The sequence below is a fragment of the Podarcis erhardii genome (genome assembly GCF_964252035.2).
Source record: "Podarcis erhardii genome assembly, chromosome: 13".
NCBI classification, from domain to species: domain Eukaryota; kingdom Metazoa; phylum Chordata; class Lepidosauria; order Squamata; family Lacertidae; genus Podarcis; species Podarcis erhardii.
In genome coordinates, this window is record NC_138502.1 from 37,681,715 (window position 1) to 37,706,886 (window position 25,172).

Genomic DNA, 25,172 nt, shown 5'->3' on the forward strand with positions numbered 1-25,172 from the left:
TTTTCGCGATTGGACTGTACAATTGATTTTGCTGAAGGATAAGAGCTGACTTAAGTTAAAGTACAACCCCCCCGGGACCCGGGAGTGATCTGTGAGAGAGCCTGTTGAAAAGATACTGACTTTGACAGCTGTCAAACTAGCTGTCAAAGTTGGGAAATAAAAGGAAACGTTGTTTCTGGTGACTCTGCTGGCTAGATCTTTTTTAAAATTTGGATACAATTTGTCAGGAGTAAAGGAAAACAAGATACATTTGGACTATTGGAGTAATTGGAAAGATACTAAGTAAACAGAGCCCCCCTAGAGGGGACTTTTGAGATACTGTAAGAAATGGCTCTAAGTGGAAAAATACTGGAAGAACTGAGTAGGACTTTTTATCTCCTGGGAAAGCTTCATGACTAAAGTGGTATCTTAGCAACAACGACAACAGCATTGAATAATACTGTCAACAATCTTATGGGAACAGGAAGTGAATTGATACAAGTTTCTGTCTCCGAACCAAAAGCCTTGGAAGGTGAAATAGAGGCAGCTACAGCTGAGGAAATGAACTTTGACAAATCCCAAGAGACATATGAGGACTTGCTGGAAACTGAAGGTAAAGCCAGAAGGCTGCAGAAGATTAAGTTTGACCAGAGGCCTGGCAGCATAAATTTATCCAAGATGGAAATTGGAGCTTCAGGGCCATATAGACTCAAAAGATTTAAGAAACAGAACTTGAGCTCCACTTCTAAATACAGAGGCCTGCTGGCAAGAAAAATGAATACTATGGTGATAAGGCTTCCTCGAGAGTCGGTGTTGAAAACAAAGGACTGTCAAGAAGACCGGCAGAGAGAAACTAAGAGAGGGCTAAAAGCCTCAGGCGTTTGGGACACAGGCTAGAATAGCTGTGCTGATGGACATTGGGTTTAGGGACCACAACCGGGAAAGGGAGGGGGGGGGGACTTGGGAATCCAAAGGGTGTTAAAATATAATTTGTTCAGATCTTGTTCTATTTTTTTTTGTAACCTTTATGGAAGGTGGGAAAATTGGGAATAAGGTTTAAAATTGGAGTCACTGTAGCTGCAAAAATTGGGAATAAGGTTTAAAATTAACTCAAAAGTGGTTTTTCTTTTTAGATTAAATAGATATAAGATTTTAAATAAGTATTTGTTGAGCGGACAAAAATGAAGTTATAATACAGAAGGGGGAGGTGTGAGGAGGTCGGGGAAATAAGGTTCAAGAAAGAAAGGATTGGAATTATACTTGTTTGTTTGTTTGTGTATGTTTGTATGTTGGTTTGTGCTTATGTGTTTATAATTGGAAACCTCAATAAATATTATATTTAAAAAAAACAAAAATGGCTGGAAACATGGCACCTAGGTCAAGAGCTGGAAAATGGCCAAAAATGTGACCCGCTGGTAGAAGCTCAAGAAAAAAAACAAAGGCTGAAAACCTGGCCCATAGATCAGGACTTTGAAATATGGCTGCAAATATGACCCATAGGTCAGGAGCCAAAAAATGGCACTGGAAAACCCCAAACTCATGGCCTTCAGGTCAGGAGTTTAAAGATGGCCAAAAAATAAAATAAAATCATTCTGCTTTAGATCAGCATCAGTGGGTCTGAGGTAGTGCCAGCTGATGAAGAAAATCAGGTTGGTGAGAGCTTGAAAGAGGCCTTCTCAGCAAGACTGAGAGAGTGAACTCTCTTGTGTGTTCAGACCCAGAAGCCACCCCTTTAAATAAATTCACACTTGACTCAAATTTTGGTTTTTGGCAGAATTTAGGCCACAACTTTATTGATTACAGAAAGTGATTGGTTGCATAAGCTCTGGTTCGACTAGCTCCCTGCAACGCAGGTAGCGCTGATCCAGGGTTCCAGCACAGGTCAGCCAAGGGTGAACACCTGGATAAGCGGAAAGCCGGGAACAGGCTAACTCCACCACCCAAATGTCCCCCTGGACTCAGGCATGGGTACAACCCCCTCTCAGGGGTTGACCAAACCATCAAGTCCCTGGATTCCTTTAACGGAATACCCTTCACATAGGGATGGTGAAATATACTCAGAGTCGAGAGTGGATTTCATGCTCTTTATTCAGCTCACAGTGGTGAGGAGGAATGGAAGTTCTCCCACAATATCTGCTTTATATACATTATTTACACAATGGGCTGCACATGACTGGCTAATTCCGGGATTCTCCTGTAGGCCAATCAGGCTGTGGATTCACTTCCACCTGGAGCTGGATTGGGTGGCTCCTGCGGACCAATCATACTGCTGCATTGTTCTAGGACCAATCAGACTGCTGCATTCTGAATCCTATTGTTTTAGGACCAATCAGACTGCTGCATTTCAGATCCTATTCAACTCAGTACATAACAGATGGCGAGAGCGAGAGCGTTCCCCCAGCCCTATCACCTGAACCAGAGCCTATCCACAACCTTACAAGTTATGACAATTTGCTAAGCGGCAGGCGAAACCCAAATGGCAACAGCCAATCAGCCAAGTGGGGAAAATTCCTGCTGTGCCCCTGTCCCAACGACAGGCGACACACGACGGCATAGCAAGGTCAAGCGCAAAGCCCTAAAAGCAGGGAGAGGTGGGCGGGTGTTCCGAATGCACGTGCCAAAAGAGGAAGCTCTGGGTCACGTGCATGGGCACAAATAGGTCCCTCAATCCATTTGGACTGCGCCCCATTGGCCAGATTGAACCCAAAATCGAGGGACCTACCAATTGGGTGTTGTGGCTGACCAATCGTACCCACCCACAACACAGGGTGTCGGTTTCCAGGTCTCACCGCAATATAAAGTAAAGGTAAAGGTACCCCTGCCCGTACGGGCCAGTCTTGACAGACTCTGGGGTTGGTGCGCCCATCTCACTCAAGAGGCCGGGGGCCAGCGCTGTCCGGAGACACTTCCGGGTCACGTGGCCAGAGTGACAAAGCTACATCTGGTGAGCCAGCGTAGCACACAGAAACACCGTTTACCTTCCCGCCAGTAAGCGGTCCCTATTTATCTACTTGCACCCGGGGGTGCTTTCGAACTGCTAGGTTGGCAGGCGCTGGGACCAAGCAGCGGGAGCGCACCCCGCCGCGGGGATTCGAACCGCCGACCTTTCGATCGGCAAGCCCAATTTCTCACAGAAATTAGGATGACTCTTGGATTTTTTAAAAGGACCGTTACAACTTTACCGCTTTATGCTGGTTTTCAACGGTGGCATGGACATAGCCGGGGGGGGCAGGGAGGAGCAGGTGCCCCCTTAAATCAATAAAAATGAATAAAAAATACTTATCTAACTGAGGTTATGCCCCCCCCCCAACATAAATCCTGTCTATGTTCATGAATGGCGGGTCATAGCTGAGGATGACTTGCTGGATTGGAGTGTTGTTGTGTTGAATCATGGCAACAAAAATGGACGGACTATGCAGAATTGGCAAAATTGACATACAAACTACGGGACAAGGATAACTGTGACTTTAAGGATGAATGGGAACCCTATAAAAAGTATCTGAAGACGCAACAAAGCGAACTGGACTCCTTGGCAGGTTTTGAATAAACATTCACAAACCTTTTATTGATAATAATCAGCTAAATAGTTTTAGGATCTATACAACTTTGTAACATGCAGAAAACAGCATTTTTAGAGAAACCAAAGACTGGAACTGAGGGAAGTCCAGGGGGGGAGGGTTGGGGGGGAGGGAGGAAAAATGGGGGGGGGGACAAGGATGATATGTTTTTGGATAATATGTCTTGTTATAATTTTGAATAAAAAGAATAAAAAGGAGTGTCGTTGTGTTGGTTTTATGCCGGTTTTATTTTATACAGTGCATTTTTGAACGTGGGTTTGCTTTAGGGTATTTCTAAGGCACTGTGAGAAGCAACAAAACAAAAATCAAGAATGCACAATGTAGTTTAGAAAGCTTTAGAAAAGCAGCTTGTGGAGTCGCTCCCCCCCCCCCCCCGCTTATACAGCTTTGTTAAAACGGTTTATAACGGATAAAAAGGGAGCCGATTTAAAATCAAATGTCTGTTCTAGCTGACATAAGTTTATTTGCACGGGCAAATCATTAGGCAAAAACGCGCACAAATCCAGTCCGTGGCACTTTTCAGATTATAGGTTTGAGAAATGCAGTAACTCTGCAGTCTGGAAAAAATAAAAAATAAAAACCAGGCCAAGCACCTATAAAGACCCACAGCTCCAGACTGTTTCTAACAGCATCTGATATGCTGAATCTCTGAACACTTAGAGTCTGTCCATTTAGCTTTCACGCCCAATACCCACTAAAAAGTTATTTAAACCCCTTTCAAAACCATCAGTTCCTATTGAGGCAGCGCATTCCAAAAGTTAAGTTTGTGCAAAAAGGGGGGGGGGGACCGGTCCCGGGGGAGGGTTCTCCATGGGATGTTGCACAGTAAAGCTCAGTTCCTGCCCCACCGCACCCTCGGGGACCACGTAAGCATGACTTTTCTCTTGACTCTCCAGTCGGGTAGCCAACAAGCACTAGGACCTGGCGAACCAAAAACCCAAAAAAAACTTTTTAAAAGCAAGCCCTCTCTTCTCGGGGCTTTTCTGGCTGCCCGGACACGCTTTGAAATAGTTTTTGCTGCAAAAGCCTAAGCACAAGGGGCGGGGGGGACACGCGCACATTCCCAAATCGGTTGCAAAGCAATCCCTGCCTGCTGAGAGCGATCGGATCCCGCCACGATCCCTTTTTGGAAGCCAACCGCAGGCCGCTTTTTTACACGTCTACAGAAATCGGAGCGGCTGGCTTGCAATCCTCCAGGCCTCCGTTTCGGGTCGTTTTTTTCCTCCTCTTTTTCGGAAAGCGCCTCCTCTGCTCTTCTCTCCCTCCCTCCCTCCCTCCTTCCCACCCCCCGTCCGCTCCCCCTTCGGCTGCTTCCAGCGCCAGGCGCAGCTGCCGAGCCTTCCTTTTCTTGCCCGAGGGCGCACCGTCGAAGATCCTCACCATGAGCTTGCTGTGCCTCGTCTTGGCGCTGAGCCTGCTGGGGGTCCGCGGCTTGGGAGACCCCGGCCCGTTGGAGGACGTGGTCATCGACAGATACTACATCCCCAAAGTGTGCCTGCGAGAAGTCCAGATGGGCGACTTCGTCCGGTACCATTACAATGGCACTTTTCAGGACGGCACCAAGTTCGACTCCAGGTACTTTCCCCCCTGCTCGTCCAGGGCAGGCCTGTGTCTTTTGATCCCGAGACAAAGGGTTAGGTGGTGGCTCACCTGCAGCCCCTGGCAAATTGGAATTAAGGAGGGGCAAAATATCTTCCCCGCCCCCCTGTTCGAAACTCCGATTGTTCTAGGCGCATTTTGCGATGGAATTATTTCATGAGCAAAAGCGGTTTCTGAGTTCCCGGCGCAAGATTGCAGAGTAAAACTGCAGAGTGGAAGGAAAGGAGGACCTTTTTCTGCCTCCCCTACTTTCTGAGGACTGGAGAAAAGACCCTCTTAAGAATATTAAGGGGGTGGGCAGGGGAAGGACTATACCATATGGAAAAGGAGCATAATATTTTAGCTGCAGTTCATTCATTTTCAGCTTTGTATTATCAAAAAGTGTGCCTAGACATTCTGTTGTTGCATCCATAACCTAAGGTGCCATTGTGCCTAGATTTCATATCTCAGTTTCTAACACTGTCCCTGCCCCTCCCCTTAGGAGATTCCCCCATAAGTTGAGAGACAGGAGACCCACGTTTTAATGTTTCATCTTTGCGCTTTTGAAATAGCCATGCATGCAACCTAGAAAAACAGCCCTTCCTTTTTAAAAAAACAACAGCCCACCAGCAAGAAGAAACCTTCCTTCCCTCTCTCTCTCTCCCTTGCAAGAGGAATTGCATGCCTCTGGTGATATGTGCCTTCTATCGTCTGCCTTTCTTTGGGGCCTGGGGGGGGGGGAGAGAAATATGGAGCCGCTGATCCCTCACATAACTTCAGATGCTTTTGCACAGCGGTTTGCAGTTGCCAAGCCAGCTTCTGGCTAGAAGGGTGCAGGGTGGACTTTGCAGAGAGCCAGGTCTGGAAAAAAGAAGGGGTCCACCCTGGTACAAACATGGGCAGGCATGCAATAAATTTTGTGGGGGCGCTTTCCTGTGTTGTACTGGGATGAGGAGCAAAGCAAGGGTGAAGGTGGACACGAAATGCATGTAATGCTTCAAATTAAAATAATTTAATTAAAAGCATATATTTAAAAGTACATATTGGTCATGACTCTGTGACCAGAGCATTGGAAAGAGGTTTGTTTGTTTTGGGGGGAACTGGATAGAATACTGTTGACATGTTTTTCTTTTTATCAGAATTAGAGATTTCCATTCAGAAATGCTGGATATTCAGGAAAGGGACATTTAAAATCTCTGAGAAAGCAGGGGCAACTCAGGCCACAAACCCTTGCCTTAGCAAACATACTTTAGATAATTTCTTCCCATCGGCTAAATTTAGGTTTTATCATTGTGGAATCTGACCACACTCAATGAGATTTAGTCCCAGGAACTTGTAAAAAAACAACAATTATTATTGTGGGGGGTAAGGAGATGCAAGGAGTGTTTTGAGGAGGGCGAAGTGTTTGAAATAAGCCAAAATGGACGTCGTTCTATTAGGTCTGGCCTGTTTTTGCTGTAGGCTGCTTCTGTGAAAACTCAGAGCAACCCACATTCCTCAAGTCCACAGATGATAAAATCAGATCACATCAAAGGATAATAAACCTTCAGTTTGCACCTCTCCTTGACACTCCCTTCTCCATCCGTGCAATCCTTGGAAATAAGTCCCATAGAGTTCAGTGGGACTTTCCCCCAGGTAAATGGGTATCAAGGGAGAGAAAGAGAGAAGGAAAGATTATCGTTGCTGAATGACTGGTGGTTGTTTTTTAAAGGACGGGCTCTTTTTCCATAGTTGCAAGCATAGTGCACTATTGGAATTTCTGAACATAGAATTGTAGCCAGTATTGCATGCATGGATTCCCATTCAGGCAATCAGACTTCCCTTCTCTTCTCCCCCCCCCCATGTCCCCAAAATCTTCTCCCAACCCTCTGGAGCAGAATTTGAGGGTGCATATGGGGGGGGGGGCGTCAAAGGAAAGGAAAGTTAAAGTCATCTGTGTAAGAATTCCTTTGCCGGATCAAACCAAATTGCAGCCCAACATTCTACATGATATAGTAAAGCGAAATTCAAATAAGGACAGAATTGATAAAATAAAATTTAAGAGGGAGAAGGGAACACATCTAGAGTAGGACGTTTTCACGTAAGGATGTTTTAGATCTGAACTTCTGCAGGCTTCATTTTAAAACTGAAAAAATAAAGATGTGGAACTTTTAGTTAAGCCTGTCATGCGTCCGAACTCCCTTAATAAATAAGGAACACTCACTTTTCTGGTAGTTCCCTTGCATCAAAAGACAAATTGTTTGACTGAGAATGGATGCAACAACCCCTGTCCTTTGCTATTACATTATCCCTTGGTTCAGCATCGCTGAATCTATGTGTAATTTAGCTGGCACATCCTAAGGTATATTAGAGTGAACCATAACAAAACTATTAGGGCATTTTGAAATCGTGTCTTGAGCATCAAACTTCACTGCCCACAGAGCCAGGTTGAGCTACGAAGCAAGATAGCGGTGTGTCGAAAGGAAGGGGGCAGGCAGTGAGCTGCTATAGGCTGTGGGAGGAGATGGCGTCCATGATGGGATCTGCCGTTTGGGCTGTAGACGTGTCATCCGCATGAGGCTGCAGCTGCTTATGCATTTTAAAAGGCTGGATTTTGCAACTAAGGACGGTGACTCCTTTTCCCGTCCAAAATGCACACACTGGAAGCAGCAGTCCTATAAAATGCCTGGATCCAGTTTTCTAGAGATCTGGAAGAAAACTTGGTCTTGATTTGAGGCCTCGGTGCTAACTGCCTTTCCTCCCCCATATCATGACATGCAGGCTGATCCTCTTGGCGAATTCAGAGTGCAGGATCAGGCTATTCTGCTCCTCCTTTTCTGACTGAAAGGAAGTTGGAGATCGGGTTTCATTTGCTCCTCTCCCTGCTAGCAGGAATAGTTTTAGAGGTTTGGGGTCTTTTTTCCTCCTCAGCAAAACTTTACGGAATCTCTGCCTTACTAAAACGGGCATACACCCACATTCCTTGCTTCAGGGCATAGTTTTGTTTTAAAAGGTGGTTTCTGCTGTTGAGGTGCAATTTGGGTAAATAATTGAATCGGTCCTAAAATAGTTTTCGTAAATGTATCCAAGCGCATCTTGAAGCCAGCAAGAATTATTTTCCTTTTTGCTCCCTCAACAGTTACAGGAAGAGTTTGTGGGGGTGTTTTATACTACAATGCTGCTTTTCAGCCTTAAGCTCTGGTTCTCAAATAGTTTTCCACGAGGTCCACTCTGAGGAGGGAACAGCCAGGCCAGGCCTCAAAGTGAACTCAGGGAGACGTGTTTGCACTTCCACCATGCCACACAAACTTCCTTTGCCTCTGAATTGGCCAGAATTGTTGCTGGGCCTGATGGGAATTGTAGTGCCAAACATCTGGTAGTTGGCCAAGGGTGGCCTAGCTAGTCTAACATCCTGTTTCTCACAGTTGCCAGCCAACCGCACGGATGGGATAAGCCTGTAGCCAGGATATGAGAGCCACAGCCCTCACCTGGTGTTCAGGGGATGTGGGTGGCGCTGTGGTCTAAACCACTGAGCCTCTTGGGCTTGCTGATCAGAAGGTTGGCGGTTCGATTCCCCGCGATGGAGTGAGCTCCCATTCCCATTCCAGCTCGTGCCATCCTAGCAGTTCGAAAGCACACCAGTGCAAGTAGATAAATAGGTACGCTGTGGCGGGAAGGTAAACAGCATTTCCATGTGCTCTGGTTTCCATCACGGTGTTCCGTTGCACCGGAAGCAGTTTAGTCATGCTGGCCACATGACCCGGAAAGCTGTCTGTGGACAAACGCCGGCTCCCTTGGCCTGAAAGCGAGATGAGCACCACAACCCCATAGTCACCTTTGGCTGGACTTAACCGTCCAGGGGTCCTTTACCTTTTACCTTACCTTCATGTGGTGTTAAAGGTAAAGGGACCCCTGACCATTAGGTCCAGTCATGTCTGACTCTGGGGTTGTGGCACTCATCTCGCTTTATTGGCCAAGGGAGCCGGCGTACAGCTTCCAGGTCGTGTAGCCAGCATGACTAAGCCACTTCTGGCAAAACAGAGCAGTGCACGGAAACACTGTTTACCTTCCCGCCTATTTATCTACTTGCACTTTGATGTGCTTTTGAACTGCTAGGTTGGCAGGAGCAGGGACCGAGCAACAGGAGCTCACCCCAATCACGGGGATTCAAACCGCCGACCTTCTGATCGGCAAGTCCTAGGCTCTGTGGTTTAACCCACAGCGCCACACCACACCACTGTGTAGTGTTGCTCCCCAGCAAATGGCATTTGCCAATATGCCGCCTGAGAACCTGGAGCTTGCCTGGAGCCATAGCTAGTAGACTTTGATCATCTCATCCTCCGTGAATTGGTCCAGTCCCCTTTAAAGCAACCTAAGCCAGTGGCCATGACCACACATCATGTTATCTGTTAACTGACCATTTTAGAGTTCTCTTTGCTCCATTTTTGTTGTTTCTGCTCATCCCTTCCATCAATGCCTTCTTCCCTTTCCAGCTATGATCGGGGTGCCACAGTAGCCGGCGTGGCTGGCGTGGGGCGGCTCATCACCGGCATGGACAGAGGCCTGCAGGGGATGTGTGTGAACGAGAGAAGGCACCTCATTGTGCCCCCTCATCTTGGCTACGGCAGCATCGGCGTGGGTGAGTGGCAAGAGTCCAGGGTTGACAGGCGTGGCCTGAGCCTGACAATATGTTAGCTGCATATCTGTGCCTTTAAGGACACATTAAAAAAAACCAAAAATGCCAGGGAGTGTGCACAGTGATCTGATCAATTAGATCCTAGCATGGGGGCAGGAGAATCATAAGAGTTTGAAGGGACCCTGAGGATCATCTAGTCCAACTCCCTGCAATGCAGGAATAAGCAGCTGTCGCTTACGGGGATTGAACCTGCAACCTTGGCATTGTCAGCACCATGCTCTAACCGACTGAGCTAGCCATAGCAAGGATAGCACTGTACTGCATTGCAAGGCCCTGAGAATGAATGAATGAATCTTGCATGGTGTAGTGGTTAAGAGCTGTAGTCTCGCAATCTGGTGAACCGGGTTCGCGTCTCCGCTCCTCCACATGCAGCTGCTGGGTGACCTTGGGCCAGTCACACTTCTCTGAAGTCTCTCAGCCCCACTCACCTCACAGAGTGTTTGTTGTGGGGGAGGAAGGGAAAGGAGAATGTTAGCTGCTTTGAGACTCCTTCGGGTAGTGATAAAGCGGGATATCAAATCCAAACTCTTCTTCTTCTTCTTCTTTATTTGCATCAGCCATCGGCCATAGTAATAAAGCAACAATATTGATATACAAATAATAGAAATAAAAAGTCAATTATATAAAATACGTTTTGGGGTTTTGGAAGGCCCTGAGCTCTATACTGAGAAGTTGTTTCCCGCCTCCAAACACGCTTGAGCTTCCCTACTTCTTGTCATTTCCGGTTCCACCCATTTCGCTTTACATGGCTTCCCCATCCACCACTCTTTTCTCCTCCATTTTATGCATTTCCTGTACTTGGTAAAGTGCCACGCAGATGGATGGCAGTATAGAAATAGATAAATAGTGGTACCTTGGGTTACGTACTTAATTCGTTCTGGAGGTTTGTTCTTAACCTGAAACTGTTCTTAACCTGAGGTATCACTTTAGCTAATGGGGCCTCCCACTGCCGCCACACGATTTCTGTTCTCATCCTGAAGCAAAGTTCTTAACCCGAGGTACTATTTCTGGGTTAGCGGAGTCTGTAACCTGAAGCGTATGTAACCTGAAGCGTATGTAACCTGAGGTACCACTGTATTGAATGGCCTGGTGCCATTGGCGAAGGGGCAGTGGTTGTGGTGTCCTCCCAGTCCCCCTGAGAATTGTTGTTTGGGTCTCCATGGTCGTTCCTCGTTTTCAACCCCATAGCTGGCCTGATTCCCCCGGACACCACCCTCTACTTTGATGTCATCCTACTTGACATTTGGAACAAAGAAGACAAGCTGCAGATCACCACCATCTCCAAGCCGCAGCGCTGCAACCGCACAGTGGAGAACTCCGACTTCGTGCGCTACCACTACAACGGCACACTTCTCGACGGCACCCCCTTCGACTCCAGGTAGGATGTGCTGAAGGGGAGATGGCGTGTTTTGGCTCAGAGGTTTGGTACAGAGAGTGAAAGACAGCAAAATAATGTCATTGCAGTTGCAATTATAGCAGTCCCTTGGCTGCAGTCCCGAACTGGATTGACCCCTACCCTTCCAAGGCTGCTGGTGGTTTAAAAAACAGAAGGAGGATTCCAGCCACAGGATTCAAAGATGCATTTAGCATTATGTTTTTAAGTTGACTCTCGTTCTGTATAATAGGTAGAGCAGCTGTCCGGTCAAAGATGCTAGATATCTGGTAGTGGTGTTAATTGCAGTTAAATGCAGTGATTAAGAACAATGTAGAACAGGCTTCCTCAAACTCTGCCCTCCAGATGTTTTTGGCCTACAACTCCCATGATCCCTAGCTAGCAGGACCAGTGGTCAGGGATGATGGGAATCGTAGTCTCAAAACATCTGGAGGGCCAAGGTTGAGGAAGCCTGATGTAGAATAAGAATAAGATGAGGAGCGGGTGGCGCTGTGGTCTAAACCACTGAGCCTGTTGGGCTTGCTGATCAGAAGGTTAGCAGTTCGAATCTGCGTGATGGTGGCGAGCTCCCGTTGCTCTGTCCCCGCTCCTGCCAACCTAGCAATTCGAAAGCACACTAGTTCAAGTAGATAAATAGGTACCACTGTGGCGGGAAGGTAAATGACGTTTCCATGCACTTTGATTTCCATCACGGTGTTCCGTTGCGCCAGAAGCGGTTTAGTTATGCTGGCCATATGACCTGGAAAGCTGTCTGTGGACAAACGCTGGCTCCCTCGGCCTGAATGTGAGATGAGTGCTGCAACCCCATAGTCACCCTTGACTGGACTTAACCGTCCAGGGGTCCTTTAGCTTTTTGTTTTTTTACCTTTTAGTGGGTGGCTGTTTTTGACCAGTGCTGTGCTGCGAAGGTGGCGTTGTTTTCTCCGAACCACTTCCTTGCCTGATGTCTGTTTCCCTTTCTCCATCCTCATCTGTCTCCCAGCTATGGAAAAGACAGTACTTATGACACCTACGTGGGTTCAGGTTGGCTGATCAAAGGGATGGACGAGGGCCTGCTAGGCATGTGTGCTGGAGAGAAACGACAAATAGTGATCCCCCCGTTCCTGGCCTACGGAGAGAAAGGCTACGGTAAGGTGGTCAAGAAATTGTGAATCTGAACCACAAGGTGAACTGTTTTCACTCAGTACTTTTCTGAGCACAATTCAAAGGGTTGGTGCTGACCTTAAAAGCCCTAAATGGCCTCAGCCCAGTATACCTGAAGGAGCATCTGCACCCACATCATTCAGCCTGGACGCTGAGGTCCAGCTCCAAGGGCCTTCTGGCAGTTCCCTCACTGCGAGAAGTGAGGTTGCAGGGAACCAGGCAGAGGGCCTTCTCGGTAGTGGCACCCGCCCTGTGGAACACCCTCCCACCAGATGTCAAGGAAATAAACAACTATCTGACTTTTACAAGACATCTGAAGGAAGTCCTGTTGAGGGAAGTTTTTAATGTGTTATATTTTATTGCATTTTTAATATTCTGTTGGGAGCCGCAGAGTGGCTGGGGAAACCCAGCCAGATGGGCAGGGTGTTATTATTACATATCTGCAGAAGAATTTAAATTTATTATATTATTTAAATTTAAATATTATTATTCTAAAGTATGCAAGAAATCACCTCAGATTCTGTGTCAAAGAAATCCACAAATCAATTCTTTCTTTGTTTCTTTCCAAAAAAAAAAAAAAAGACAGTAAGACTTTATTGTACTTAGAAATAAATATCTTTTGGGGGGGGGGAATAGGATTGTACCTGCTAGCAGATCTCAAGGGTCTCGCTTACATAAGAATGTATGTACGTTTTTGCATACATACAAGGAGCTCCTGTACAAAAACTTGGTGATGAGGGACAAGAATTTGTAGAATTGTAGAGTTGGAAGGGACCCTGAGGGTCATCTAGTCCAACTCCCTGTGATGCAGGGATCTCAGCTAAAGCATCCACACACAGAGATGTCTTTAAAAACATGGTGTCTGCCAAGGGGCTATGCACTAATGTTTAAGACGGGGGTTCTCCATCTTTCAAGGCCTGGGGGGCACATTTGGAAATGCAAGGGTGGGCGCGTGCACCAGCCCCCCTCCTTGCAAAGCACACACACACAAGTGAACACCTCCAAAACACAGACAAACCCCTCCCAACCATACCAACAGCTCACAAGCCAGTGTGGTGTAGTGGTTAAGAGCGGTAGACTCATAATCTGGTGAACCGGGTTCGCGTCTCCGCTCCTCCACATGCAGCTGCTGGGTGACCTTGGGCTAGTCACACTTCTCTGAAGTCTCTCAGCCCCACTCACCCCACAGAGTGTTTGTTGTGGGGGAGGAAGGGAAAGGAGATTGTGAGCCGCTTTGAGACTCCTTTGGGTAGTGATAAAGCGGGATATCAAATCCAAACTCTTCTTCACAAAGCCAAACAAAACCCTACAAATATAAAAAAGAATGTACAGGTAGGGGGCTGTGGTGGGCACTGAGAGCGGTGTCTGAGGGTACCATGACCTCAAAGCCATAACTTTTGTGGGCTGAAGTTAGCTACATTCAATTGTGGATTTATCACAAATGGCAGAAACCGCAACCTTAGCACACTTTGCCGTGCAGCGCTCTTGAAGAAAGGAATGGTATTTCAAAAGCGGATTAGCTGGCGTCCCCTCTAAAAAATGGGGTGGTTTAAAGTGTTCCTCCACTTGACCTGGCCACCTGAGCTGAGCTGGTTCTCCTTTCCTTTTCTCAGGCACTGTCATCCCCCCTCAAGCCTCCCTGGTTTTTGATGTTCTCCTGGTGGACCTGCACAACCCAAAAGATGGCATCTCCCTGGAGCACTTGGAAGTGCCAGCGTCTTGCAAGCGCAAGGCTGTAACCGGAGATTTTGTGCGGTACCATTATAATGGCACCTTGATGGACGGGACCCTCTTTGATTCCAGGTAACGGGGACGGAAATGCAGCTGTCATTGATAAGAAAGTGCTACCATCTTCCCTTCCCTTCTCCACCAAGCTGTCATTCCTCAGTATTCTTTGTATGGCTAGGTTAACATAACCAGAAGTTCAGTTTTTTCTAGAATAGGATTGTTGGGAAATTCCGTCAAAATGGGAAGCTCTACCTGAAATAGAAACCAGGCAGGTGATTATGATCAGTATTCACAGCCGCCATTCCCCAGTCTCCAATTTTCTATAATCATTTTTTTCATGGTGTTATTTAATATCTCCTCCTCCCTCTTGAAATTATGCAATAATAATGCAGTTAATTACATTGGTATATTTGGCCACAGTGAACAGCGGGCTGAATAATGTCATTTTCACAGAACTTTAATTGCATTGGAATAGAAATCATAGAATTGTAGAATTGGAAGGGACCACGAGGGTTATCTATTCCAACCCCCCACAATGCAGGAATCTTTTGCCTAATGTGGGGCTTGAACCCACAACCCTGAGATTAAGAGTCTCATTCTCTACCGACTGAGCTGTCCCAGACAGGGTGTGCAACAGATGCAAGGCAGAACAGAAAACAACGCCCTTTATATCCCTAGCCTAGAAGGAGTCTATCAAAGGCAGAACAGGACAGGGAAGGTGAGAAGAGGATCAAAATATAGAGGAAGTGTGCAGAGGGGAGACTTCTACATGCTTGGTGGACCTGTGAAAAAATCAAAAGCTTCTGGAACACAGTATATGACAAGGTTAAAAAAATGTTTAAGTATAACTTTATGAAAAATACAGAAGCTTTTCTACTAGGGATAATGGACACAGGTATAGCAAGAGAAGATCAGAAAATACTCCTCTATGCCACAGGAGCGGCAAGGATCCTAATTGCTAAAAACTGGAAAAAAGAAACTGTGCCAACAAAAAAGGAATGGCAAGATAAACTGTTAGGAGTATATTGAACTGGCTAGATTAACAGAGGCAATTAAGAGATCACACTAGACAAGAGTTTCAAAAAGCATGGGGGAAATGCAGAGAATACTTCACAAAACAGTGCCCTAAAATACATACCTGGACTTGATTAATGTCTGCAGGAGACTTTGTGGATATTTAAGTTATAATTAGAAAAATCTTAATAATTATTCATAAAGGAAACAGCTTAAAAGACGTAAATAAGGAGGCCAGATACAGGATAAAGGAAGTCTTTTATTTTGTTGTTTATAATGTTTTATGTTATGCTCACTGTATGTTATGTTCATGTTTTATGAGGGTGGATTGTGTATTGGGGGGGTTATTGCAATAAAAATTATTAAAATATATATAGAGAGAGAGGAATTGTGAACAGAGCCAGCTCAAAGTGCAGACTGAGCAGCGAGACCTGGAAGTCCTTCCGTTACTTAGGCTATCAGTGGCCTGAACCTTGCCCAGTAAGTTTTTGCCAAAGTGGGAAGATGACATATTCTCACTTTCCAGCCTATCGGATCCACAGAGCTCATGTCTCGCCCTGCTCTTTTGGTCTGTGTCTGGATGGGCTCAGCCACAGTTTAAGAAATCTGGAGGGGAAAACTTCAGGCTCTGCTGTAACGTCAGTTTGTAAGACACTTCTTCCCCACGGATTCTCTCTCTCCAATTCCAGTTATTCACGAAACCACACCTACGACACTTACATTGGGAAAGGCTACATTATTCCAGGAATGGACCAAGGGCTTCAAGGAGTCTGTATTGGTGAAAGGAGAAGAGTCATTATCCCGCCCCACTTGGCCTATGGAGAAACTGGGGCAGGTAAGTAGAGCGAACAGGTTGAGGTGTGTGGGGAGCCCCTCAGCGGAACCCTTTGAAGGCTTATATCTACAAACCAGCCCCCCAGCTTTGAAATCTCTGCTGGGTTTGAGTGGCCACACAAATCTACCAATGTTGCTTTGGCTTTCGTATGCAAAGAAAACAAAGGTTGATTTGGGGAGGGCTCCGAGAAGGTGTTGGGATGTGGGTGGCACTGTGGGTTAAACCACAGAGCCTAGGACCTGCTGATCAGAAGGTCAGCAGTTCAAATCCCCATGACGGGGTGAGCTCCCGTTGCTCGTTCCCTGCTCCTGCCAACCTAGCAGTTCAAAAGCACTTCAGAGTGCAAGTAGATAAATAGGTACCACTCCTTGCGCTGCTCTGGTTCGCCAGAAGCGGCTTAGTCATGCTGGCCACATGGCCCGGAAGCTGTACGCTGGCTCCCTCGGCATATAGAGCAAGATGGGCGCCGCAACCCCAGAGTCGGTCACGACTGGACCTAATGGTCAGGGGTCCCTTTACCTTTACCCAGAAGGTATAAAGGCTGAAAACACTGGGCCAAACAACGAAACAAAAAAAAAAAAATGGAAGTAATGGCCCCCGAATGTATTCTGGGACATTAGCAAGAGATCCCAGAGACATACTCCATGCTGCGACTAGAGGTTGCAAATTTCCTTGAGTCAGCTGTGACCCTTGGAGGACTTTTGTGTATTTGCATCCTCACTCTTTAACACCCCCCCAAAAAGAAGTCTCTGTCCTTCTTGTCCTCTAGGGAACAAGATTCCTGGCTCGGCTGTGCTCATCTTTGACGTCCATGTCATCGATTTCCACAATCCCGCAGACCCTGTGGAAATACAGACTATCCACCGGCCTGCGGACTGCAACGTCACCACCCAAGACAGGGACTTTGTCCGCTACCATTACAACTGCTCCCTCCTGGATGGCACCAAACTCTTCTCCTCGTGAGTCTTTTGCTTAGAGTTTAGCTTATAGAATTGTAGAGTTGGGAGGGACCCCAAGGATGATCTGGTCCCAACCCCCTGCAATGCAGGAATTTAAATGTCAACAAATACCTACATTGCCTTATCACAGAGTAACCTAAAGGGAAGTAGTGGACGGCCTGATGGGGCAGTGTGCTGGTCCCGGGGGGAAGGTTACCGTTGGCGTAGTCAAAGTCCGGTCCTGGGTCAATAGCCTGGAAACAGTTCCGAAGGAGCAGGGCAAGGTCCGAAGCAGGAAGCCAGGCGGGGACAGGAACACTGGAGGAACAGGACTGGGTGCTGGCCAAAACAGCTCTTCATCAACGTTGCTCCCGCAACCTGGGACCAGGCTGACTGGCCTTTATCTTCTCTGAGGCCAGGGGCGGTCCTGGCCCCCAGGAGACCCGCCTCTCCTGGCCTTAAGGCGAGCACTCCTCCTGGAAGAAACCAGTTCCCTTTGCCTCTCTGCCCTGAGCCTCTGCAGTTCAGGAGAGGCTGAAGGGTTACTGGGCCCAGGGGGAGACTCACCTGCAGGCACTGAGTCCTCAACCACCTCTGGAGCCAGAGTGGAATCACCTGGTGCCTGCTCCTGAGGATCCGGCACAGGTGCAGGCGCTTCAGAATCAAGGCCCTGCCCCAGTTCAGCCGGCCCTGGAGGCGGGGACTCCTGTGCAGGCTGGGATTCCTTTGGTTCAGCCTCTGAATCGGAATGCCAGGCCATCACAGGCAGCAGCACTCACCTGGCCTCCATTGGGCCATTTCACCGTTGCTTCCCAGTGTGGTATATTGGTTACAAGTGTCAGACTAGGACCAGAGAGACCAGAGTTCAAATCCCCACTCAGTCATGAAGCTCACTGGGTGACCTTGGGGCTAAGTCAGTGCCTCACAGAGTGGTTAAGGTAAAGGGACCCCTGACCATTAGGTCCAGTCGTGGCCGACTCTGGGGTTGCAGTGCTCATCTCGCTTTATTGGCAGAGGGAGCCGGCGTACAGCTTCCGGGTCATGTGGCTTCCAGCAGTGATTTGAGGAAGGTCACAGCTCAGAGACAGGTGAACAGAAGAGTTGGGAGGTGCTGGGAGAAGAGAAGGAGACAGGGCCAGAGCAGCCAGCTGACACGTTATCACTGGAGAGCATTTCTGACCCCCCTTCTCCCAGAACCCGGCATGCATTGAAAGTGGAAGAGCAAAGGACTCGGAGACAGTTAGCCCCTGGCAGCCAGCATAAGGGGAAGGGAGTGGGGAGGAGCTCAGTTGGAGCAACGCCATTGACCTAAGAGGCAGCGTACAGAGGCCTCTCTCTGTGAATATTGAATAAAGACTCGGTAAGAGCTTCCTTGTCTACTTCCTTGGTTGTCTGCCGTGAGAGCAGGGAGGATCAGAATTCACTGAAACCTGAAAGCACATTTCCTGCATCTTCCACGGCTCTTTCCCCCCTTTCCATCACTGGGAGTAGCAAAGTAAATTATGCAAAATAAATATATATGCCAATCAGTGTGCATATATATGTGTGTGTGTGTGTGTGTGTGTGTGTATACACACACACACACACAGTGGTACCTCGGGTTAAGTACTTAATTCGTTCCAGAGGTCCGTTCTTAACCTGAAGCACCTCTTTAGCTAATGGGGCCTCAGACTGCCGCCGGAGCACGATTTCTGTTCTTATCCTGAAGCAAAATTCTTAACCTAAAGCATTATTTCTAGGTTAGCGGAGTGTGTAACCTGAAGCATATGTAACCTGAAGCGTATGTAACCCGAGGTACCAGTGTGTGTGTGTGTGTGTGTGTGTGTGTGTGTGTGTGTGATTTTCTTAAGAGCAGAATTCTGGGGAAGAGGTCCCCAGACACACTTCTGAGATTCCTGCAAAAAATATTTCCAAGGATTCCAATGGTCTCCCTGTTTTCCTGCTTGACAGCCATGACTATGAAAGCCCTCAAGAAGCCACGCTGGGGACCAACAAGATAATTGAAGGTCTGAACAATGGCCTGCTCAACATGTGCGTGGGGGAAAAACGTTCCGTCATCGTTCCTCCCCATTTGGGTCATGGCGAAAGTGGAGGTAAGGTTGTGGGCAACACCTCTGGCAGCTGTTTTCAGAGTCCACATCACAGAGGCAGCAGAAGAAATGGATACTGGACTCAGGGTTCAGCAACCGGACAGTCCCTTCTGGTTTTCTTTTTTTCTTTTTCCCTAAAGTGACTTTCTAGCTCCTAAGGCTGCACAAATACAGTTGGAAGTCTGTGCATGCATTGCCTGGTATAATCTCAGAAGCCAGAGTAGGACGGAGTGGTCTTCCCTGTGACTAGCAGGAAAATAAATGACGCAAGGCAACACGCAACTTAGCATAATTTGCATCGCCTTTTGTAGAGTTGTACAATTATCTTTTAGCACAGAACATATAGAAACTTTTTTGCTATTCATCACTAGGCATGATTTGTAGCCAATATTTACAGAGCCCAAATGCTAAGAAAGAGTAGTTCAAACTTGACATGGGCATTGTTGGTTTATCACAGGAGCTGTGCTTCAGGACAAAAATATTTTGAGGTCCAGGTTTTATAGAAGTTCTTGTGAGAAACTAGGCTATATGAATTGAATTCATGATTATAATTTAGGAGTATTAACATTATATATGGTGGTAATACAGCTCCTTATATGGCCTTCTGATGCCATTAAACAATGAGGAGGAGGAGAAATAGTAGCTAAACCCTTTGATATCACTTCCTCTCAAGAAGCGAGGTCACTTCCTGTCAATAGGTTTCTCCTAGCTTTGACTCTGGGTCACTACTGCCTAGCCAGTGCCTCTGTGGATGACCTCGCCCTGTTGATATGTGCACCTTGCTTTTTCAGCCCGGGGTGTACCTGGCAGTGCCGTTCTCTACTTTGAGTTAGAGCTGCTACACCGGGAGCCAGGAGTTCCAGAAGGATACCTGTTTGTCTGGCACAGCGACCTACCAGAAAATCTGTTTGAAGCCATGGATCTCAACAAGGATGGTGAAGTCCCACCTGAGGAGGTGAGATTTTGCATTCCATATTAGAAAGGGGGCAGCTGGTACTGAAGGATCTGAACTGGGGGGTGGGGGGGAGACACGATCCATGGCTGGATCCATTTGTATTAACTGTTCGTTCCACCAGAGTAAGAGCACCTACCCTATAGTTGTTCGAGTTTTAGTAAATTAATAGGGAAAATTTATTCCATATGTATACGGGTAAAAACAATATCTTGGAGCAAAGAGCAAACTTTTTATTTTAAGAAGATGCACGTGTGTGTTGTCTCGGGAGGCATTATCTTAGAAGAGACATCCCTGCCTATATGATGGTGCTCACCATTTGCAATTTGTATAAGCACTGCATTGAAAATATTTTTCTTTTTAGAAAATTGGTTGGCCAGTTAACCAGGAGTACTGTATCAGTCAACTGAAAAGCTTTCTTTATTTTTTTAAACTAACTGACCAATTGATTTAACATTGTTGGCCTACTTCCCATTGACTGTTTGTTTGTTTGTTTGTTTGTTTGTTTGTTTGTTTGTTTGTTTTGATTTGATTTTTTGGTATTTCTATGCTTCTTTTCATTCATATGAACCTCAAAGTGGCTTACAAACAATAAATAACAATAGTGTAACAAAACATCACAAATACAGCATAAATCATATAAAAAAATTAACAAATCATCTGTAGAAGTCCTTTCCCTTCTGCAATGATGGTGAAATCAAAAATGCAACGTTACATCACACACCCAAAAACAATCTGTACATTATTGGGTTGCTAGAGGAAGCAAGGGCAGCTATGTGTAGCAGATGCTAAATATTTTGGTTATAACTTGCAGTGAGATGTGGGCCCTTTTAAGGTGTTACAAACGTGAGGGAGCAACTTGGGTAGAAAAGGGTTGTAGGGTCATGCATTTAAGCCCCATCATCTGGTGGTTCCTTCGTGTTCCCATGTAACTTTTGCAGTAGAGAGCCTTTTATACTCATGGAAACTCCCAACACAATTAAGGACCTGGTTTTCCTTCGTCTTGCTGCAGAGGGCACAGCCTGTGAACGCTGCAGCCCTTTTCCAGTTGTCTTGTCCCTCTCTTGCATTGTCATCTAGAGCCAGTCAAGTTAATGTGTTTTTTTTTTCCATCAGTCCAGCATCTTGCTCAACCTTGAAAAATGGCAAGCAGTAGGCAAATGAAAGTTAAGAGACTGATATAAAGGAAGCCAGACATAGGAGCTGGGATGTCTTGAAATGGTGTTTCCCATGTTGTTGAATGCATATGCCACACACACCCTTCCCAGTGGAAATGGCTTATCTTTTCCCTGCTTTTTCTCCCCCCCCCCCCCCCGCAGTTCTCAGAGTTCATCAAAGCTCAGATAGCTGAAGGCAAAGGTCGTCTCATGCCAGGCCCTGACCCGGAAAAAGTGGTCAATGACATGTTCCAAAACCAAGACCGGAATAAGGATGGGAAGATCACAGCAGAGGAACTGAAGCTGAAATCAGACGAGGATCAAGTTAAACACGAGGAACTTTAAAAGAGAAAGGACTCTGGGATTGGGCTTCGTTGTTGTTTTCTTTAAAAAGCACTCCCGTTTGGTGCCTCTTCCCCTACTTTGCGGGGCCAGAAGCTCACTAACTCCCTTTCCTGAGTTAAAGAGACTGAACCTACAGACGCAAACCTATTTTGTTCCACATTTTGTACCTTTGCTCTTTTTTTCCCCTCCCCTTTTTTGAGAACTATTTAACTGAGATCCTGTTTGGACAACCAAAATCAGGGAGTTAGCGCTTGCAACGATTGCCTTTCCAGACAACCACCACACACCACACCATTTACTGAATCCCTTCTATTTCCTCAGGCATCCCATCTGCAACAAAATTGTCGTGAGCAGGAGCCGTGCTATCGACTCTGGCCTTTTGTTCTGCCGCTTCCAGGCTCACACCCTGCCCCCCCCCATTGGATTTTTGTGTGTTCTCTTGCCAAATCAAGGAAGCTGAATTCTATATTAAGGAATCCCGAAACGTGTGACGGGAACCAAACAAATGCATTGCTTAAGTGTATTTCTATTAAGTTTTTCTTTTGGGGCAAAACTAGAAAGGAGAGGAGCGGAAACGTGGAGATAAGGTTACCTATCTGCTCCAATATTGTTTGAATGGCGGGTGCGTGGGCAGCCTTTTAATCTGTCAAGGGATGCCTTGCTTCTGATGTAATCAGACCATGCAATGGCAGTGGGCGGAGCAGAAGACAGGAGTGGGTGTGGCCAAAAGTGGGTGCACCGCTTTTAACCATTCTTTCTGCCGCATCCTTTCCTTTCTGTCCTTCTTTCCTCCTTTTTCTGGCCCTGCTTCTCTCTCTGTCTCCCTCCTCACCCAGCAGGCTGCTGAGGAAAGGACTGCTCGTTCTTGTTGTAGTTCTGAGCTGCCTGTGTTGCCCCCTGAGGGCTTCTGAAATCAGTTCAATGATTCCATGAGATTAGGCCAAGGGACTGCTGACTGGCCGCCTCTGTGACCAGGTTGTGATGGCAGACTTAATAGGTGCAGCTTTCCCTCGTTGCTGCTTGTTTATGCCAGGAAAGTCTGTGCCTACATAAGGAACACGGCTAGATCAGGCCCATCGAGTCCCAGAATCCTGCTCTCGCAAGATGCCTACAAAAAGCAAGCAGGCAGGACCAGAGGGCAGCAACACTCTCAGAAATACCTGCTGGATTTCTGCAGCAACTGGAACTGGTATTTTTTTAAGGCGGCTTAGCAATTGCTAGATGTTAAAAGGACAGACTTGGAAATTTCAAGATGAGTCAGTCTGGGCTCCCTGCAGCCAAAAGGGTAGGGAATAAGGACTGCTCGCTTTCCGTATACAGTCATACCTCGGGTGACAGACGCTTCGTGTTGTGCAATTTTGGGTTGCGCAACATGCTGAACCCGGAAGTACTGGAACAGGTTACTTCCGGGTTTGGGCGCATGCGCAGAAGCGCCAAATCGCAACCCGCGCATGCGCACGCACGGCGTTGCAGGTTGTGAACGCTTCGGGTTGTGAACATGCTTCCCGCACGGATCACGTTCGCAACCCGAGTGTCCACTGTGCTAGTCCTGCTTGCCTCCTCCGCACCGATTTGACATCTTGCGTGCATCAATAAAATCCCAAGTTCCTTCAGCTGCAAATCTTGGAAGGAGCATAACATAAGCACAGCAAACACCATTTATTCCAAGCTCTACTTCTCCCTTCCCAACCCCCACCCAAAAATGTGCCATACACATAACCCCTACTTGCAGTCTTGTTCCCTCACACACAATCACGCACATTACAGGGTTTCTTTTGAGTGCTACCTGGCTTTCCAGTCTCTCGAGTCATTTGCATGAGGCTTCCAACAAGTGTTGTCCTACCTCTGAATTCATAGATGATGATGCCCACTTTTGTTCCGCCAGCCCTACTTCAGAAGATTAGGCTGAGATAGAATCTGGAGATTTAAGTGCAAGGAGGGTGGCATGGGAGCAACTTTCCATCACCTGCCTTGCTAGTCAAAGCATGCAAGGGGTTGCCAACTTTTTGGCTTCCCCTTGCATCTGTGCATTTCAACATTAACTTAATCGGCAGCAGACAATAGCAGGTGATGATGGTTTTCTCTTCAGGTTTTGAAAATGCTCGGCTGGGGGGCGGGGTTCAGACAAGCTCCTGTTAAAAGGTTCAAGAGGAGAGCAGACCTGTTGACAGCTTCGGATTTAAAGTGGGTAAGAAAAATGCCCTTGTTTTGCTTGAAAACTGCTCTGCAAACCACCTACCATACCAGCTGACTTTTTACAGTAAACTCTTACAGAGCCACCAGTGAATACAAACAGACCATCTACTTCAACCTGAACATTAAACAAACTCATCCTTCCTGCCTGTACCCTTCCAAGCAGTCCTGCATCTTCATTTTTACTCACTGCAACCAGTTTGTTTCATTTGCCCTACACGTTGGTGGAGATAAATGAGGTGGAAAAATTCTGGACTGCGATGCCTCTTGAGGGAAGACGGAGAAATGCATATTTTTTTTTAATACTCCCCCACACTAAAGAACAAATAAAAAACATCTCTGCATGTAGTAAAGTTCTACCCAGTAAATTTGGGGGGGGGGGGGGAGAGAGAATTCAAAAACATCTGCAGCCTGAAAAGATTACAGCTCCACTAACTTGTTCAGTGTTGGGTGTGGCATGTCAGTGGTTTTGTGTTTTTGTGTGTGTGTTTTTTATTGTTTTTGTTTTTTGCAATTGTGGGGTTCCAGAAAGGCTTGACCATTTCTGGGTCTTATGTGAGAGTTAACTCTTCCAACACTTAACACATTTCCTCCTGCAAACATTCCCCATTGCTTCTCTTTGTTTTTGTTTTGTTTTTTACTCTAATCCTTTAGTCCCAAAACCTCTGGAATGGGATTATTCAGGTCTTGCAAAATACTTTAAATCTGAAACACAGGGCTGGGCCTTACCATATATTTTTCTTTAGGGAGCTGTATCCACACTGAAAAATGCAGTGAGCTGTAATAGCCCCCCCCCCCCAACTGCTGTGGTTGTTACTGTCCAAGAGAGAGATGATGAGCTCTGCATAGCCTCTCGCCATTTTTTTTCTCCTTGGCTAATCTCCATTCTGGGAAGCAAACACCATCGTGGGCACGTGGTATTGGTGAAAGCCTCAATACCACGGGGGCTGCAAGATCCCCAACTCTAGAAATGAGTAGAGCCAGTTTTACTATTTTAAAAAAACGGCTTGTGAGACATGTACATTAACATCCTTCCATTGAAGTGAGGGGTGGTTTGTTCTGATTTGTCTCTGACTAAATTAACTGGAAGGGTTTAGTGCTAAGGAGGAACAGGGTGGCAAGATCGCCAGCTTGCTTTCAGTTTTGATATTTCCCTACCCTATTCCTTACCCCCCATCCCTGTGCCTCCATTTTATAACAGAGGGACGGCAGAGCAAGGGAGATGATGTTAGAATTCCTGACAGATTTTAGGCAACGGCGGCGGCCATTTTGTCTGCGCCTGCTGCCATCTTGGAATCCTGGCTGCATACAACCCAGTGTATTGTGTGCAGTTGCAATAAAGATGGCAGTAGGTGCCTTGTTGCTGTCCCCTTAACCGTTTTTCTAAGAAACGTTTGTCGGTTGTGCCCATACTTTGGTTGTGTTCTGCAACTAGATTCTAGATTTGTTCCCTTTATTCCGAACTATTGTAGGTTATAAAAGCTCTTAAGAAGTTTCACTACTGCTCCGATGAAGGTGTAAGGTCAGGGCAGCTGTGCGCTTGCTAAATCAGGAGTATGGTTGCTCAGCCTGAG

The 25,172-nt window shown here is 46.7% G+C and overlaps 1 protein-coding gene across 1 annotated transcript; it reads left to right on the forward strand.

The window, feature by feature from the left end:
* The first annotated feature begins 4,421 nt into the window (after window positions 1–4,421).
* FKBP10 (FKBP prolyl isomerase 10) lies at window positions 4,422–23,894 on the forward strand. Its single transcript, XM_081837928.1, has 10 exons — window positions 4,422–5,132; window positions 9,608–9,753; window positions 10,999–11,188; window positions 12,186–12,331; window positions 13,960–14,149; window positions 15,778–15,923; window positions 16,693–16,882; window positions 18,812–18,954; window positions 19,743–19,906; window positions 21,223–23,894. The coding sequence occupies exons 1-10, from the start codon at window positions 4,939–4,941 to the stop codon at window positions 21,403–21,405; spliced, it is 1,692 nt and encodes a 563-aa protein (XP_081694054.1). The 5' UTR covers window positions 4,422–4,938; the 3' UTR covers window positions 21,406–23,894.
* Window positions 23,895–25,172: the final 1,278 nt, after the last annotated feature.